Source organism: Nelumbo nucifera, chromosome 1, assembly GCF_055504915.1.
Source record: "Nelumbo nucifera cultivar China Antique chromosome 1, China Antique-T2T, whole genome shotgun sequence".
Taxonomy (NCBI): Eukaryota; Viridiplantae; Streptophyta; class Magnoliopsida; order Proteales; family Nelumbonaceae; genus Nelumbo; species Nelumbo nucifera.
Window position 1 is genome coordinate 100,822,218 of NC_142649.1, and position 13,847 is coordinate 100,836,064.

Genomic DNA, 13,847 nt, shown 5'->3' on the forward strand with positions numbered 1-13,847 from the left:
CTGGTGCAGCAAGAAGTGAGAAATGTGCAAGTGGAAGGTGACTGTCAAACAGTCATAAGCTGGATGAGGGCAAATGATCAAGTGCAGTGCCACTTTGAATGCTTCGTTCAGTTGGACACCAAGAAGCTCCAATAGACTGGCTGACTCTTTAGCAAGAGCAGGTGTTGGTAGGGAAAGTCTATCTTGGGTATGCCCTAGGCCGGGTGGGGAGCTGTAATTTATAAACTTGTTTTGTGCAAAGACTCTCTGTAGTTCTCCTTCTGTTTTTTATGGCTGAATGTAGTATTCCGTTTTGTATGTGTGTATTGTTTTTTCTTTCCCTTTTGAATGGCAATATAAAAGGAAAATGCATAAAATGAGAAATAAAAATTTATGTCTATCAAACCATTTTCAGAAGAGGATAAACAAATGGAACTAACAATGAAAACAGCACCCAAACATATCTTCACTTAGAAAACTGAAAAGAAAAAACACAATAACATTCATGCCAAAAAGTACATCAACTTCATGTGTAAAAAAGAAAAAGGGAAGGAAAAGTAACTGTCTAAATATATAATACGAACAAAATAAATGAGGATGCTTCATCAGTATGTTAAACTAACCTGACGAAGGCTTAGTGAACCTGCACGGAAGGTCCTTGCTGCAAGGAGCTTCTTATACACTTCTTCAGGAAGACTCTCTCCAGCTTCATAGTGTTTTGCAATGCTCATCAGTGTATCCCTAGAATATGATTTAAGAAAAATGAAGTGACCAAAGTGCATGCTTGCAGAAAGATGTCTTACACAGGCTTTTTTAAATTTTAAAGTACAAAACATAACTAAGTAATCAATCCTCAAAACGGGCAGATGCATAGTTGATTAACAGCTAGATATAAGCAAGTCATAGGAGAACCTACACCATGTAGCTTAACTAACCTCAAAGTTCTTATGAAATTATAGGTATAAAGCTTTTCCAACTTTTAATTCTTTTCTATTAAACATAAGGGGTTTCCACTTAAAAAATCCCAGGCATCTGGCAAGCTGAAAAATAACTATACTATCACTTGATCCAGGAATAGCTTCATGCTAGTACCTAGCCAAACACAGCCTAATATACTTTGATTCAAAAGCACAAATATGCACATAATGCTCGTGTCAAAGAGTGAGGAAGTAAAAGATTATAGGAATGGAATAAATGCCAAAATCAAAAGCTTGTAATTTCATAATCTTATCCATTTTATCTGTTACTGATCAAAAAACTCGTCCATTTTATCACATGAAAAATTTTTGTTAGATTATATCACCTGTGATAGCACCAATTTTCCATAAATTGTGAAGGTAATTCGACAGCATCCCATTCGATCCCCCGAATTCCAGAACATAGGCCTTCATCTTGCTTGGTGAGCATATGCTGAAGTGCATGGCCAAATTCATGAAAGACAGTCTCGACCTACAAATAGTTCAACCAATCAACATAAAAGTTTGGGTAAGTTACAGATAGCCACTGTACTTAGGAGTTGGTATCACTTGGTCTCCCGAACCTATTAATATGGTTGATGGTGAAAGTAAATTACTAAACTGCCCACTCAAGATTCCATGGGCTGACCGCAACACATATCAAAACGATGAAAATAACCAGTCCAAAGCACATTGTTTCTAAAAGCACTAAGAAACCAATCATTCTCAAGGTGTTCTCAAGATGAACTTTGTTGAAAGAAAGTTGAGAGAAACATGTGAGAGTTAGGAATTTAGAAAAACTAAGTTAAAAGGGCAAAATGGTCTCATAAAATAACATAAGGGTAGTTTGGGTTTTAACAGAACATTCCATGAAGTTAACTGATGGAATGCACATTCCATCAGTTATAATGGAACATTTCTTTGAGTTGCTGATCAATATATATCCAGTAAAATTTCATGCTGCTAAGTGCTATCCATGGAAGTGGAAATGGAAATATGTTGTGAAAACTATCTCTTGTATTCTACATAGTGCTGGTAGTGTTCATTGGGGAATATGTCAATTCTGACAAAATTTCATGTCGCTACCCATGGAAATAAAAATATGTCGTGTAAATGTTCGGGAATTTAGGGACATTTTAAACCATGATGTACAAAATTATAAGGGATTTGTACAGGTGGTCAGGTGCCACTTGGAGTTTTGAAGAACTATTCTTTAAGATCCGGAAACAAGTATCATTTGAACAAATATGATTAGTATGAAAGGTTTTACCTCACGGAAAGTCATTAGACTTGGCTTGTCTCCAACTGGAGGTGTTTGATTACAAACCATGTGGGCAACAGGCAATCTAGAAGAGACACCATCACGTGAAAGTGCACGACTTCGAGCAATAACTTCATCCATCCATGCTCCACCACGTTTTTCAGAAGGACGGGAATATGGATCAAAATAGAAGTATGCAATGGGATTTCCTGAGGAATCTTTAACACGATAAAATCTTACATCATTATTCCAAACCTGGACAAATATGACACAACATTATCAAGATGTTATTTTGATTGTAAAAGCATCAAAGTCAAGGAAATGAAGCAATGGAATAGATATTACTGGAGCAAGGCCATCAGCTGGCTCAATTTCGATCTCAAACAGCTTCTTTGCAAGACCAAAAAGGCCGTCCATCACCTTTGGTAATGAGAAGAATGGACGCAATTCTTCCTATGGAGTAAAAAGCAGGTTAAAACAATAGATAAACTTCATAGCTAAGCAAGTTGTACTGCAAGAAACTAAAACATAGTGCTCATGCAATCTGCTAGAAGTCAATATATTACAAGCTAAAACTATATATGTCGATTCATATATGTTTATCTAACTCACATGGATCAATTTAGTGGGACAACTTACAAGGGGCATACTTTTTTCACTTCTGACTTAACAATGCAATAAAGGACAGGAGATCAACAAGGTGGATTGAATTAACTCTCTCTTTTTCTCTTTATTGCTCGTTCCCTTTTTCTTCTCTTTTATACCTACATATCTTGTAATTGAACACAGACCCCATACAACCTCAAACTTGTTCACAGATTAGAGAACAATATGGAAGACTACCGTGTTGCCTCCATTCCATATTGGGTAAGCAGAAAAGAAGGAATAAGCACCTCTTCTAGATTCACAGGTGGCCTAATACATAGCTCAGCCATTAAAAGATTGTCTTTTTGGAATTTATTACCTCTCTAACTTTACTTGAATCACTTCTGATTTCAACCTTGAACAACACTGCAATGATCACCAGATACATCAATAGCACATTAACAAGTGAACAGATGATGACCATAGTTGTCAAGGTGATGCCTAGGCAACAAGGCGCCCTTGGAGGCTTGCCTCGCCCAATCGCCAAGCAGTTTTGTATACTGTGTAATAAAATATTTTTTGTGTTTATAAACTAATTTATTTTTATTATTTTCTTATTTGTTAGGGTTTAATCAACACAAACATTGCTAACTGCTGTATTGAACCCTCAAAGACTTCAAAATCTTAACCAAAATCTTCCTATAACAAAAATAGGGGTTCAGCCCCTATATTTTTTGAATTTTCTTTTCCATCTTCTTTTTCTTCTCATAAATATGTTTATTTTCTAGACTTAAATATGAAGTTTATAATTTTCTTATGGAAATTATGGATAGTTATTAAAGAAAGATGGTTATGGAACCTAGGAAACTACCCTGGAATATGTGGTTTTTACTTAAAAAAATCCATCGCCTAGGCAACTAGGCGATAAGGCACCCCTTATCGCCTAGCCTCACCTTGGCACCTAGAAAACTATGATGATGGCAATCCTCATTCCATACTTCTTTCCCAAGTCTGACTTCTTTCTAAAATGTAAAGTGTAATCACCTTTTCAAAAAGTATCTCAAACTCTCAGCTTGATCAAGTATATTTGCCAACCTCTCAACCAAATAACCTTTTTTCAATGATCTAATCAAAATGATGCACCAAACTAACAAGTAAACAGGATTCCTGGGCTAGCTCCATGTTAATTGAAGCCCAAAATGCCAAAAATTAGAGGAAAGTCTACAATAACTTGACTGTGAAAACTGGTAATGTTGTCTGAAAGTTCTGAATCCATGTACTCCTACCCATTGTTCCTGCAGTCTTAGTTGCAATTAACTATATTATTCCCAAAGAAAGTGGAAAAAATCATTAAAAGGCACTCTCCCAGACCCAGGTGCAGAAAATTACTCTTCAAAATTCAGAAGTAGAAGAGCAAAGATGAGTAACCAGTTGCACATTGAAGAGGTAAAAATGAACTAGAATCAAAGAATTTCACTCAACAAATGCATGCAAGGGCATGAAATCTCATCAATAACCAAATAGATATAGGGCTATTTGATAACTGCTGAAAGAAAAATGCCAAAAATATTCCAAACTTAAAAATGGCTTAATGGTATACAATAAAACTTATAGGGGTAAAATAATCACCTCAATGTTTGTTCTTCATAATTGACCAATTAAGGTCTTGAGTTGCTGAATTTTTGAATTTACCATTTTTAAAAGAGGAATCTTTTCAGCTCCTATTTACCTTAACCAGATTTACTATATCAAAGTTGCACATTCAGAAAGGAATAAAAAGGTTGATAATGCAAAGCATATACATTCCTATTTTCACATAACTGCTAGAAAGTGAAGATTATTTCTAACTCAGTAACTCAACATAAAAACAATAACATAAAAGTTCCTATGCATTAAGATCAGGCAAAACTATGATAAACTTAATGTAAGATAGGTATAGAACTAGAATCTAAATTAAATAATAGAAATCCCTACCTCATTTATGTCATACTTTGACTCACGAAGTCTCTCACTCCAGAAGTTTATGTCCCAGTGACTCAAACCATTAGCTTCTATAGCACCCTGGTCTTTGGAGAATTTCTTAAGGTCTTCCATATCTACAAAGATTAAATAGATATTTGGGTCATTAAACCTAATAAACTGTCATAAAAAAAAAAGAAAAAAAAACCTTCCATCCTAAGAATGATAAGGTGCAGAGAAAATAAATTATGAAACACTCTGTACATAAGAAGTGGATTAATCAGGAAACTATAAGAATATAATAATACTGAAATCATTCCAAAGGCTAAGTCATACATAATTTACATTACTTTTTATATAATCTAATGGTTTCCATCTTGCATAGGTGATAAAATTTAAATAGTTACATGCTTACACCATCAACCTTTGAACATTCATATAAGTTTGGCTCTACATTTTTTTTTTTTTTTTGATGAATGAGTGAAGAAATTTATTAATCAGAAAATGTGAGAATTACAAACATCCCAAGGAGAGGCACAAGGTGCGACCTCTCTAAGAAATTAAATACAGCTATTCAAACTCAATTAGAACATGTCACAAAGTAGCTCATTAAAGACAGTCCCGAGAAGCCCCTTGTTTGGCTAGTGAATCCACTACAACATTTGCTGATCTGCCCACCCACTGAACACTAACTCTCATATTGCTAGTTAGCCATTCACTTTTTTGAAAAGATCTCTATAACCACAAATGATATGAGTCCGGATTCAAGAGCCACCCCACCACCACCTGAGAATCACCTTCAATTATTAAATTCCCCATCCCAAGCTGGTTCGCAATCTGGATTCCTTGAACAACAGCTAGTACTTCTCCCCTTGTAGAGTCACCCACTCCCATAGGTCCTGAGAATAAGGAAATAATATTTCTGTCCTTATTTCTTAGAACCCCTCCTTATACCCAAAGGGATTACCCTAACTTCTCCCATCAAAGTTCAGTTTAATTTAGTGACACCATTGGGGGAGGTGTCCAATTTACAACCCTTCTGTTCTTCCTAGTGGAGGTATTGGCCACTACTAGCCAATTTCTCCAAAGATCATCAAAAGTAAAATCAGCAAAACTGTTTAATGTTTTCAGCCAAAGTATTGCCCTTGTCAAAGTGCATTCCTTCAGCTCAGAGAGACTTCTTTCCTTTCCTAGGAATATTCTGGCATTTCTTTCATCCCAAATAGTCCACAGGAGAGAAGCTCTAATAGATTTCCACATAATTCTCCCTTTCCCCATGTGCCACCTAAAAGTAGACGGGTTAAACAACATAATTACATCAAATGGCAGGTACCACCTACATCCAAACAAATCAAATATCCAATTCCATAAAGCTGTAGCAAAAGGACAAGATATCAGTAAGTGGTAACAATCCTCATTCTGAGCTTTATAGAGAAAACACCAATTAGGGGATAAGACATAAGTAAGGTTTCTCCTTTTGCAGGTTTTCCAAAGTATTGATCTTACCATAGTAAACTTCAGAGTTAAAAGGTGTTACAACTTTGTGTATGGGGTTAGAGCTCCCACACTATTACATATTTCTGTCCCTCTTTACATTGCAGCCCAAAACAGTTGGTGCCTCAAAACCCCTTGTTTAGCAAGATAATCAGCTAGCCCATTTGCACTCCTAACCCATTTAAATTCAGCATCTACCTCCCTTGCGATCTTTTCCACTTCCCTTATCAATTGTTTGAAAGTCCATGGAGTAGTTCTATTGTTTTTAGCCCAAGAGATGATCACCTTGGAGTCCCTTTCAACCTCAACATGCCTCATTCCTAGTTGCTTACCTATCTTCAATCTTTGTAGCAATGCCATTAATTTAGCTTTTAGAGAGTTGCCCATGCCGATAGGTCCAGAGAACAATGCTACTATTCTACTTTCAGAATTTCTGATTACTCCCCCGATATCTGTCAGTCCCGGATTTCCAAAGGAGCTTCCATCAAAATTCAGTTTAATCCTGTTACCATCTGGAGGTTTCCATTCCATCCTTACTCTCTCTTTCACTCTTGAAGATTGCACTACTTCTGTCCAGGATCTTATAATGTCTATGACTGAGAACTCTTGAAAGATATGTAAGGATCATATCCAATGAGCTACTTTAACTTTAATTGTGTCGATTACCTCCTCCCTTGTTCTACTCTTATCCAAAAATATTCTGTTATTCCTTTCTTCCCATATTACCCAACAAATAGCTGCCCTTGTAGTTTTCGACATAACCTTCCCTCTTTTCTTTGATTGCCTCAAAAAGTCTCGGTTGAAAAGTCCTGCCACATCTTGAAGGGGAACCCACCTGCAACCAAAAAGAAAACAAAAAGAATCCCAAATGTGATGCACAAAGGAACAAGATAAAAATAGATGTGTCAATGTCTCACCACTTTCCTTACAAAGGAAGCACGTGTGAGGAGAAAGACAAGCAGAAGGCCTTCTTCTCTGCAGCATATCACAAGTATTAACCTTGCCAAGGAAAATTTCCCAACAGAAGGCTTGAATTTTTGGAGGAATAGGCTTACTCCAATTTTCTTTTACAGGAAAGTCCCCACCCGGGTTGCTAGGTGTGGCAAGAACACTAAAGAAGGAGGAACAAGAGAAGATGTCATTTGAGGAACCTTTCCAAATTCTAGAATCTTCCAAGGATGGGTCCAAATGAAATTGTCCTAACAGATCCAATAGTGATCATCTATAGACAAATAGAAACTAATTTTGTTGAGAATATAAATAGTGATCATCTATAGACAAATAGAAATCAATTGTGTTGCAAATATAAACAACAATGTTCTACGAAAGATACATACATCCACCGCTTTAAAACCTTGATAGTTGGACCAGTTCCCAGGAATCAGACTCTATAAAGTGATTCAATGTCTAACCTGGCACACACTAAAAGGTAGATAAAACTGCTAAGGTAGCGTTTGATAACACTTTTCTGATGTCTAAGGTCTAAAACTTTGCTTTTCAGATACCATTGGTGTTTGGGTTTAGGTCTAATTAGAGGATCTGAAACACAAATTCAGATCTGAATTGATAAGGCCTGGTTTCATGTTTTACCAGAATCAGACGCATTTCAGACGTGATAAAATGACATTAGTGCCCTCATTATTGTCATCTATTTAATAACAACAACAACAATAATCATGATGATGATGATAAAAATAATAATAATAATGATAGTAATATGCTTATTAATAATTTATTATTACTTAATAAATATTAATAATAATTATAACAAGAACAATAATAATAATTATTATTATATAATTATTAGAATAATAGTTATAATAATAACTATTATTATTAGTATAATAGACCTGGCAAGACCCAACCCAGTGTTTTAAAAGCGCAAGACGCAAAAAAAGTGCAAGGGCCAATTTGCGCCTGAGGCGCAAGGTGCAATGCGAGGCGCGTGCCTTTTTGAAGCAAGGTGCAAAATTACAAAAAAATGGTAAAAAATAAAAAAAGTCAGAAATTTCAAAAAAAATAAAAAATAAAAAAATATATATTAAACATAATGTTAATAAAAGTATAAACTTAAATTTTAAAATAAATGTTTTAAAAAACCTATTATCTAAAATTAAAATACATAAACATAACACGTAAAGCGTATTCAAATGAAAATTTAAAAATAAAAGCAAACATATAAAGCATTTTCAAGCATGTAAAACCCACAATCTCTTTTTTTCCTCAATTGTATTACTTCAAGTAGCTAATGTGATGTAAAACATATTGCATTCTTGGTTCTATAGTCGCCTTTGTACCACGCCCCTCGAGGCAAGCCCGAACAAATCCATGTTAGGGTCTTAAATTCTTATTTCTCACAAAAAAAATAATGATTTTATAACTTTAATTGCCTTTTTAAGATGATATTTTATTGGAATGAATGAATGAACAACATTAGGCTCAAAAAAAAGCAAAAAAAAAACAAAAAATGCAGAATTTTAAAAAGGCACATGCCAGGGCTGAGGCGCAAGGCACATCAGGCGCACACCTAAGCGCACCAAGCGTGTGCCTTTTTGAAAGGGGTGCGCCTAGGACCTAGGCGAGGCACATACCCTAAAATGCGCATTACTTGTGTGCCTAGGCACACCTTTTAAAGCAGAAAATCATTTCTACTTTTCAGATTTCAGACCCAAATAATATCTTTTTAACTTTTCAGATTTCAGATTCCAGATTTATCAAGCGCCACCTAAGTTATAGAAGTTTTTAGACCTGTGCAAGACATGTATTTGTTAGAATCCGTTCAGTCCAGTGTAGGAGAAAAGAGGTCTTTGTTGAACCAAAAAAAATTAAACAGCTGCAAGAATTTGGAAAGGTGAAATTGCAACTTATCGAGGTTTTCAAATTGCAGTTGATATTGCAATTGAGATAAGTATTCGTTCTATTCCTTTTTCTTAAATATCATTAACAGTAGCGAATCAATTAACAAAAGTGACAGAAGATTGTACTACTGATTAAAGCAAAAGGCTTAAGAAGAACATATACAAAGATGGCCAAAGGTCCTATAGAAACCTAAGGGTGTGTTTGGTTCACGGGAATAGGCACCTGGAATCAGAATAGGAATGGCCCATTCCGGTTCCAACCATTTGGTTGATTGGAATGGGATTCCCCCATATGGGGGAATGGCCATTCCGGGCACCCCCCCAGGAATGCCATTCCCATTCCCCCTCTCTATTTTTTATTTTTTGACAAAATAGCCCCCATTTCCTATTTGACCAAAGGCCTGAACTTTCACAGGCCTTCATCCAATGCCAGCCGCCACCGACCACCACCTTTGGCGGGTTAAGACCAGTCACCAGCCGGCCTTCCTCCATCCAACATTTCACACGCCTTCTTATTCTTCCTCCGCGTTAGGAAGAGGTGATTCCATTTCTGATTCCGATCCTGGACACAAACTAAATGGACCCTAATTTCATTCAAAAGGTAAGTGAACTACCTATTACAGCCTGAACCCCAATTTATAAAACTTGCTGAATTGCCCTCAACCATCAACAAGGAGAAAATTTCCTCCCTTGCCACCCTCACCACCAGTGCCTTGAAATCTGCATATCCTATTGGACCACAAAAGACCCATATCATGCAGCTGCCAAAGAGTCCATAAAATTGCCTCGTATTGGCTAACAACCTGGCAATATGAGATAGATAAGGTTATCTTCTCCCAGATAGCAGTGATCAAAGAATTCTTGTTTCCAGGGGCCATCTTGTTCCTTTCCTCCCTTAATCCCCACATGGTTGCATCAAGGACAGTTCCAAATTGATCTACCTCTCACCTCAAGACCAGAAGTAATCTAATGGCCAAGAAGATCCCTACATGGATCATTCTATGGGGAAAGGTTGTCATATGCTAAATAAATTGATGTGTTATAGTTGTAAAGGGCAATGTTAGTCATCTGTCTATTTTTTGCAAGATAACCTAGGACATGAAGCTTCCTTCTTATGATCAATTCAGGAAAGGCCAATGAATCGTTTTCTGCTCAGCTGCAATGACGCCCAGATGTGGCAAGAAAACAAATGGATAAGGTTTTAGACATGGAATATATTGAAATAACTGACAGGAAAAAGCACCTATGCATAGTTACCTTAGTATCATAGTTTGGCTTATACTACCGGTAGCTCTTGGCAAAATTCCTTTTTTTTGGAAAGGATATAAAGTATGGATTTGTATTAATGATGATGACATAAGGACTTCTTTTAGATCATAATTCCTTTAGCAATCGCTGAGAATTTGGGAAGAAAGAAATTGCAAAGCATTCTACAGGAAGGAAAGGCCCTCAAGGCAATTTTGTGCACATGATTTTTTTACTTCAACTGCATCTTGGTTTTAAAGGATTGGGGGGGTTGATCACCGATAGACAATGGTATATGGGCTTAGTTATCTTTTGGGACAGACTTTCTACATGCAATGGGTATATTGTGTCCACAAGGTGTTATTCTAAGAGCTTCCTTTTGTTGTTTTTGTACATTTTCCTCTTTTCTTTGACATTTTTTTCTTGATAAGGTTTCTTTATCATTCCTATAAGAAAGAGGCTACACAACATTCAAATGCTGATTCCAAATAAGCACATCTCCTCTGCTACTTAGCAATGTACAAAAACAAAAAGAGGATTTCTATCCTCAAACAACAATACTCTTTATGTGTGATGTGTGATCCAGAAAGTAATATACTAAAAGTTAGTCCAGTTGAAACTTGAAATTAGAAATACCCTTTTTTTTTATTTATCCCATGATCATTGTTGCCTTCTAGTCTAACTCCCATACTGAAAAAATAAAAAAATAGCAAGAAATAACTTGTTGGTATACGGTACAATACCTTGAACTGCAGGATCCCAAGAGGCACTGCGAAGCTTTTCTAGGAGCTCAACTGCTTTATCAACCGTAGCCATTTTTGTTGCCATGCTTACCTAGGCAAGAAAAGGCATACATTCATAAGTTTGTGAAAGAGAAGCACTGCAAACAAATAATACATCATACCTCAGCATAGTTTCTGTAACCAAGAATTTTAGCCTTCTCCAATCTAAGTGTCAGAATTTGGTCAATAATGGGTGTATTATCAAGATCTCCACTAGAAGCACGAGTTACATAAGCACGATAGATCTCCTCACGCAATGATCGATTCCGAGCATGTTGCATAACAGACATAAAGCTTGGAGCATCCAATGTAATCACCCATGGTCCATTCTCAGCAGTAGCATTTTCATGACCCTAAGTTAAGAATATGAATGCATTTTTTGATAAATAAATATAGAATGAGGCTTAAAATACAATAGAAGAAAGGAAATTAGAAAAAAAAAAAAACCCTCAGTGGAAGAGGACATGCGATTGCACTAATAACATTTCAAGATGAGGTAGTGTTTTCAACCCGATGTTGACCCGGCCGATTGAACCGTTCGAACTGTCACCTGGCCAGGATTCTGGGTCCGGTTCTGTTAAAACCCATCAGGCGGTCAAAAACCGCTGACTTGGTCAAGAACCATCCAACCTGGCCGGTTCAACCATCAACCCGTTCGACCCAGCCACCGGGTCGCGGGTTGCACACAATGCATGCAAACTTTCAGAGGCCATAACTTTGCACTCCGATGTCCGATTGGAGTGATCTTTTTTTATTTTGGGTAACTTTTTCAAGATCTATGTGTCTACGGCACCTTGCCCTGCTATTTTTGCAGAGAAAAAAAAACTTTTTTGGCCTCAATTTGCAATTTTTAATATGTTTTTATAAATAAAAAATTAAAAAATGAATTAAAAAACATAAATTAATTATAAAATAATACATATAACATATCTAAAACATAATTATACATGATTTATTGATAAAATATTTATTTGTACACACACACACACACACATATATATATATATACCTTAAATACATGGGGCACAGTCTGACCCGTTTGACCCAAATGATCAAACCGGTAACCCGCGACCCTGAGGCATAAATGGTTTGGCCTTTGGGTCGGTTTTTAAAACATTAAGATGAGGTACCTTGGATATTGCTGTTTGTGCAGCCAAACCAAGAGCAGTAGCTGGCAAGCCGTCAATCTCCTTCTTGTTTGTAATTAATTTTTCAAACTTCTTTGTAGCATCCAAGACATTTTCCTCAAATTTTTGTGATAATTTTTCCAACTCCTGCAAATCAACTCAAGATTGAAAAGTGAAGGATCAATAAATAAAATGAAATACGATAAATGTCTGACTAAGTTCCTTTATCCAGAATCCGCTAACAAATATAAAGTTAGACTACAGCAATAAACATGATATAGTTATACCATTTATTGTGTCAATGTCATGGACTGATCTATTTCTCCTAAGAAAATATCATTCTAATACACTTATTTCTCTCATTTTCTATTCAGATTTTATGAGTTTACTTTCTAAAATCAGACTTTTATTGGACTGACCTATGGTGAAATAAGGTTCAATTCTGAGATGAGGAACAGGAAGAGAAAATTAATACGGTTTTCTAATTTAAGACACTTAGAGAAGCTGCTGTAAAAACTTAATTGCTATAAGTTCTAAGTGGCAATTAAAAGATTTAGAAATTCTATAAAACAGTTGTAAGACCAAAAGTATTGTATAGAGCAGAGTTTTTGGGCAGTCAAGAAACCACATGCCCAAAAACAAAGACAAGTTTGAAAGAAATACAAATGTTGAGATGGATGAGTGGAAAAACTAGAAAGGACAGGGTCAGAAATGGAATCATCTGAAGGAAAACGAGAGAAAGTAGACTATGATGGTTTGATCATGTGCAGAGAAGACCATCTATAACACCCATAAGAAATGATCTCTTACAAGTTGGAGGGACTAGAAGATCTAGGGGCAGACTGAAAAGGAGATGGGTTGAAGTAGTAAGAAATTATTTAAGCACTCATAATTAACAATGTAAATGACACTGAACAGAAAAGAATGATAAAACAGGATTTATGTAGCCCCCATATAGTTGGGTCAAGGCTTAGATGATGATAATGAATGATGACAACGATAATGATAATGATGGTTGTGGTAGTGATGATGATGATTTTAGAGAGGTGTTAGAGTCAGCAGATAAGAGGGTAGTTTAATCTTTATGTTCTGTTATTGGAAGTTACATTGTCTCTTTTATCTTAGTTTAAGTTATGTGCCCCATACTTAATTAGGGACATAATAGTCTTTGTATACCAAACTCACAACATATCATAGTTGTCAAGGTGACACCTAGGCGGGCGCCTAGGCGACAAGGCACCCTTGGAGTCTCGCCTCGCCTAATTGCCAAGCAGTTTTCTATAGCGTGTTATAACAAACTTTTATATTCTTAATTTTTTGAGGTTATAATTATAAAATAGACATTTTTAAACTAAAATATTCATTTTGTGTGTTTATATACTAATTTCTTTTTGTTATTTTCTTATATGTTAGGGTTTAATCAACACAAACATTGCTAAATGCTGTATTGAACCCTCAAAGACTTCAAAACCTGAACCAACAAGTAAGAAAGAACATAAAATGTTGTCCAATCAACATATTTTCTTCTTTTTCTTTACTAATTTTGTGTTTTTATATACTTATTTTTCGAATTTTCTTTTCTTTCTTATTTTTCTTCTCAT

The 13,847-nt window shown here is 35.8% G+C and overlaps 1 protein-coding gene across 1 annotated transcript in view; it reads right to left on the bottom strand.

Moving 5' to 3' along the window:
• Window positions 1-13,847, bottom strand: part of LOC104588450 (putative cytosolic oligopeptidase A) — a 32,575-nt gene that overhangs the window by 12,497 nt on the left and 6,231 nt on the right. Inside the window, exons 5-12 of the mRNA XM_010246388.3 lie at window positions 12,250-12,393; window positions 11,242-11,472; window positions 11,081-11,171; window positions 4,756-4,877; window positions 2,542-2,649; window positions 2,206-2,451; window positions 1,283-1,428; window positions 603-720 (exon numbers count right to left, since the gene is read on the bottom strand). Of these exons, the coding sequence (XP_010244690.1) occupies window positions 603-720; window positions 1,283-1,428; window positions 2,206-2,451; window positions 2,542-2,649; window positions 4,756-4,877; window positions 11,081-11,171; window positions 11,242-11,472; window positions 12,250-12,393 (1,206 nt within the window). The remainder of the gene's footprint in view (window positions 1-602; window positions 721-1,282; window positions 1,429-2,205; window positions 2,452-2,541; window positions 2,650-4,755; window positions 4,878-11,080; window positions 11,172-11,241; window positions 11,473-12,249; window positions 12,394-13,847) is intronic.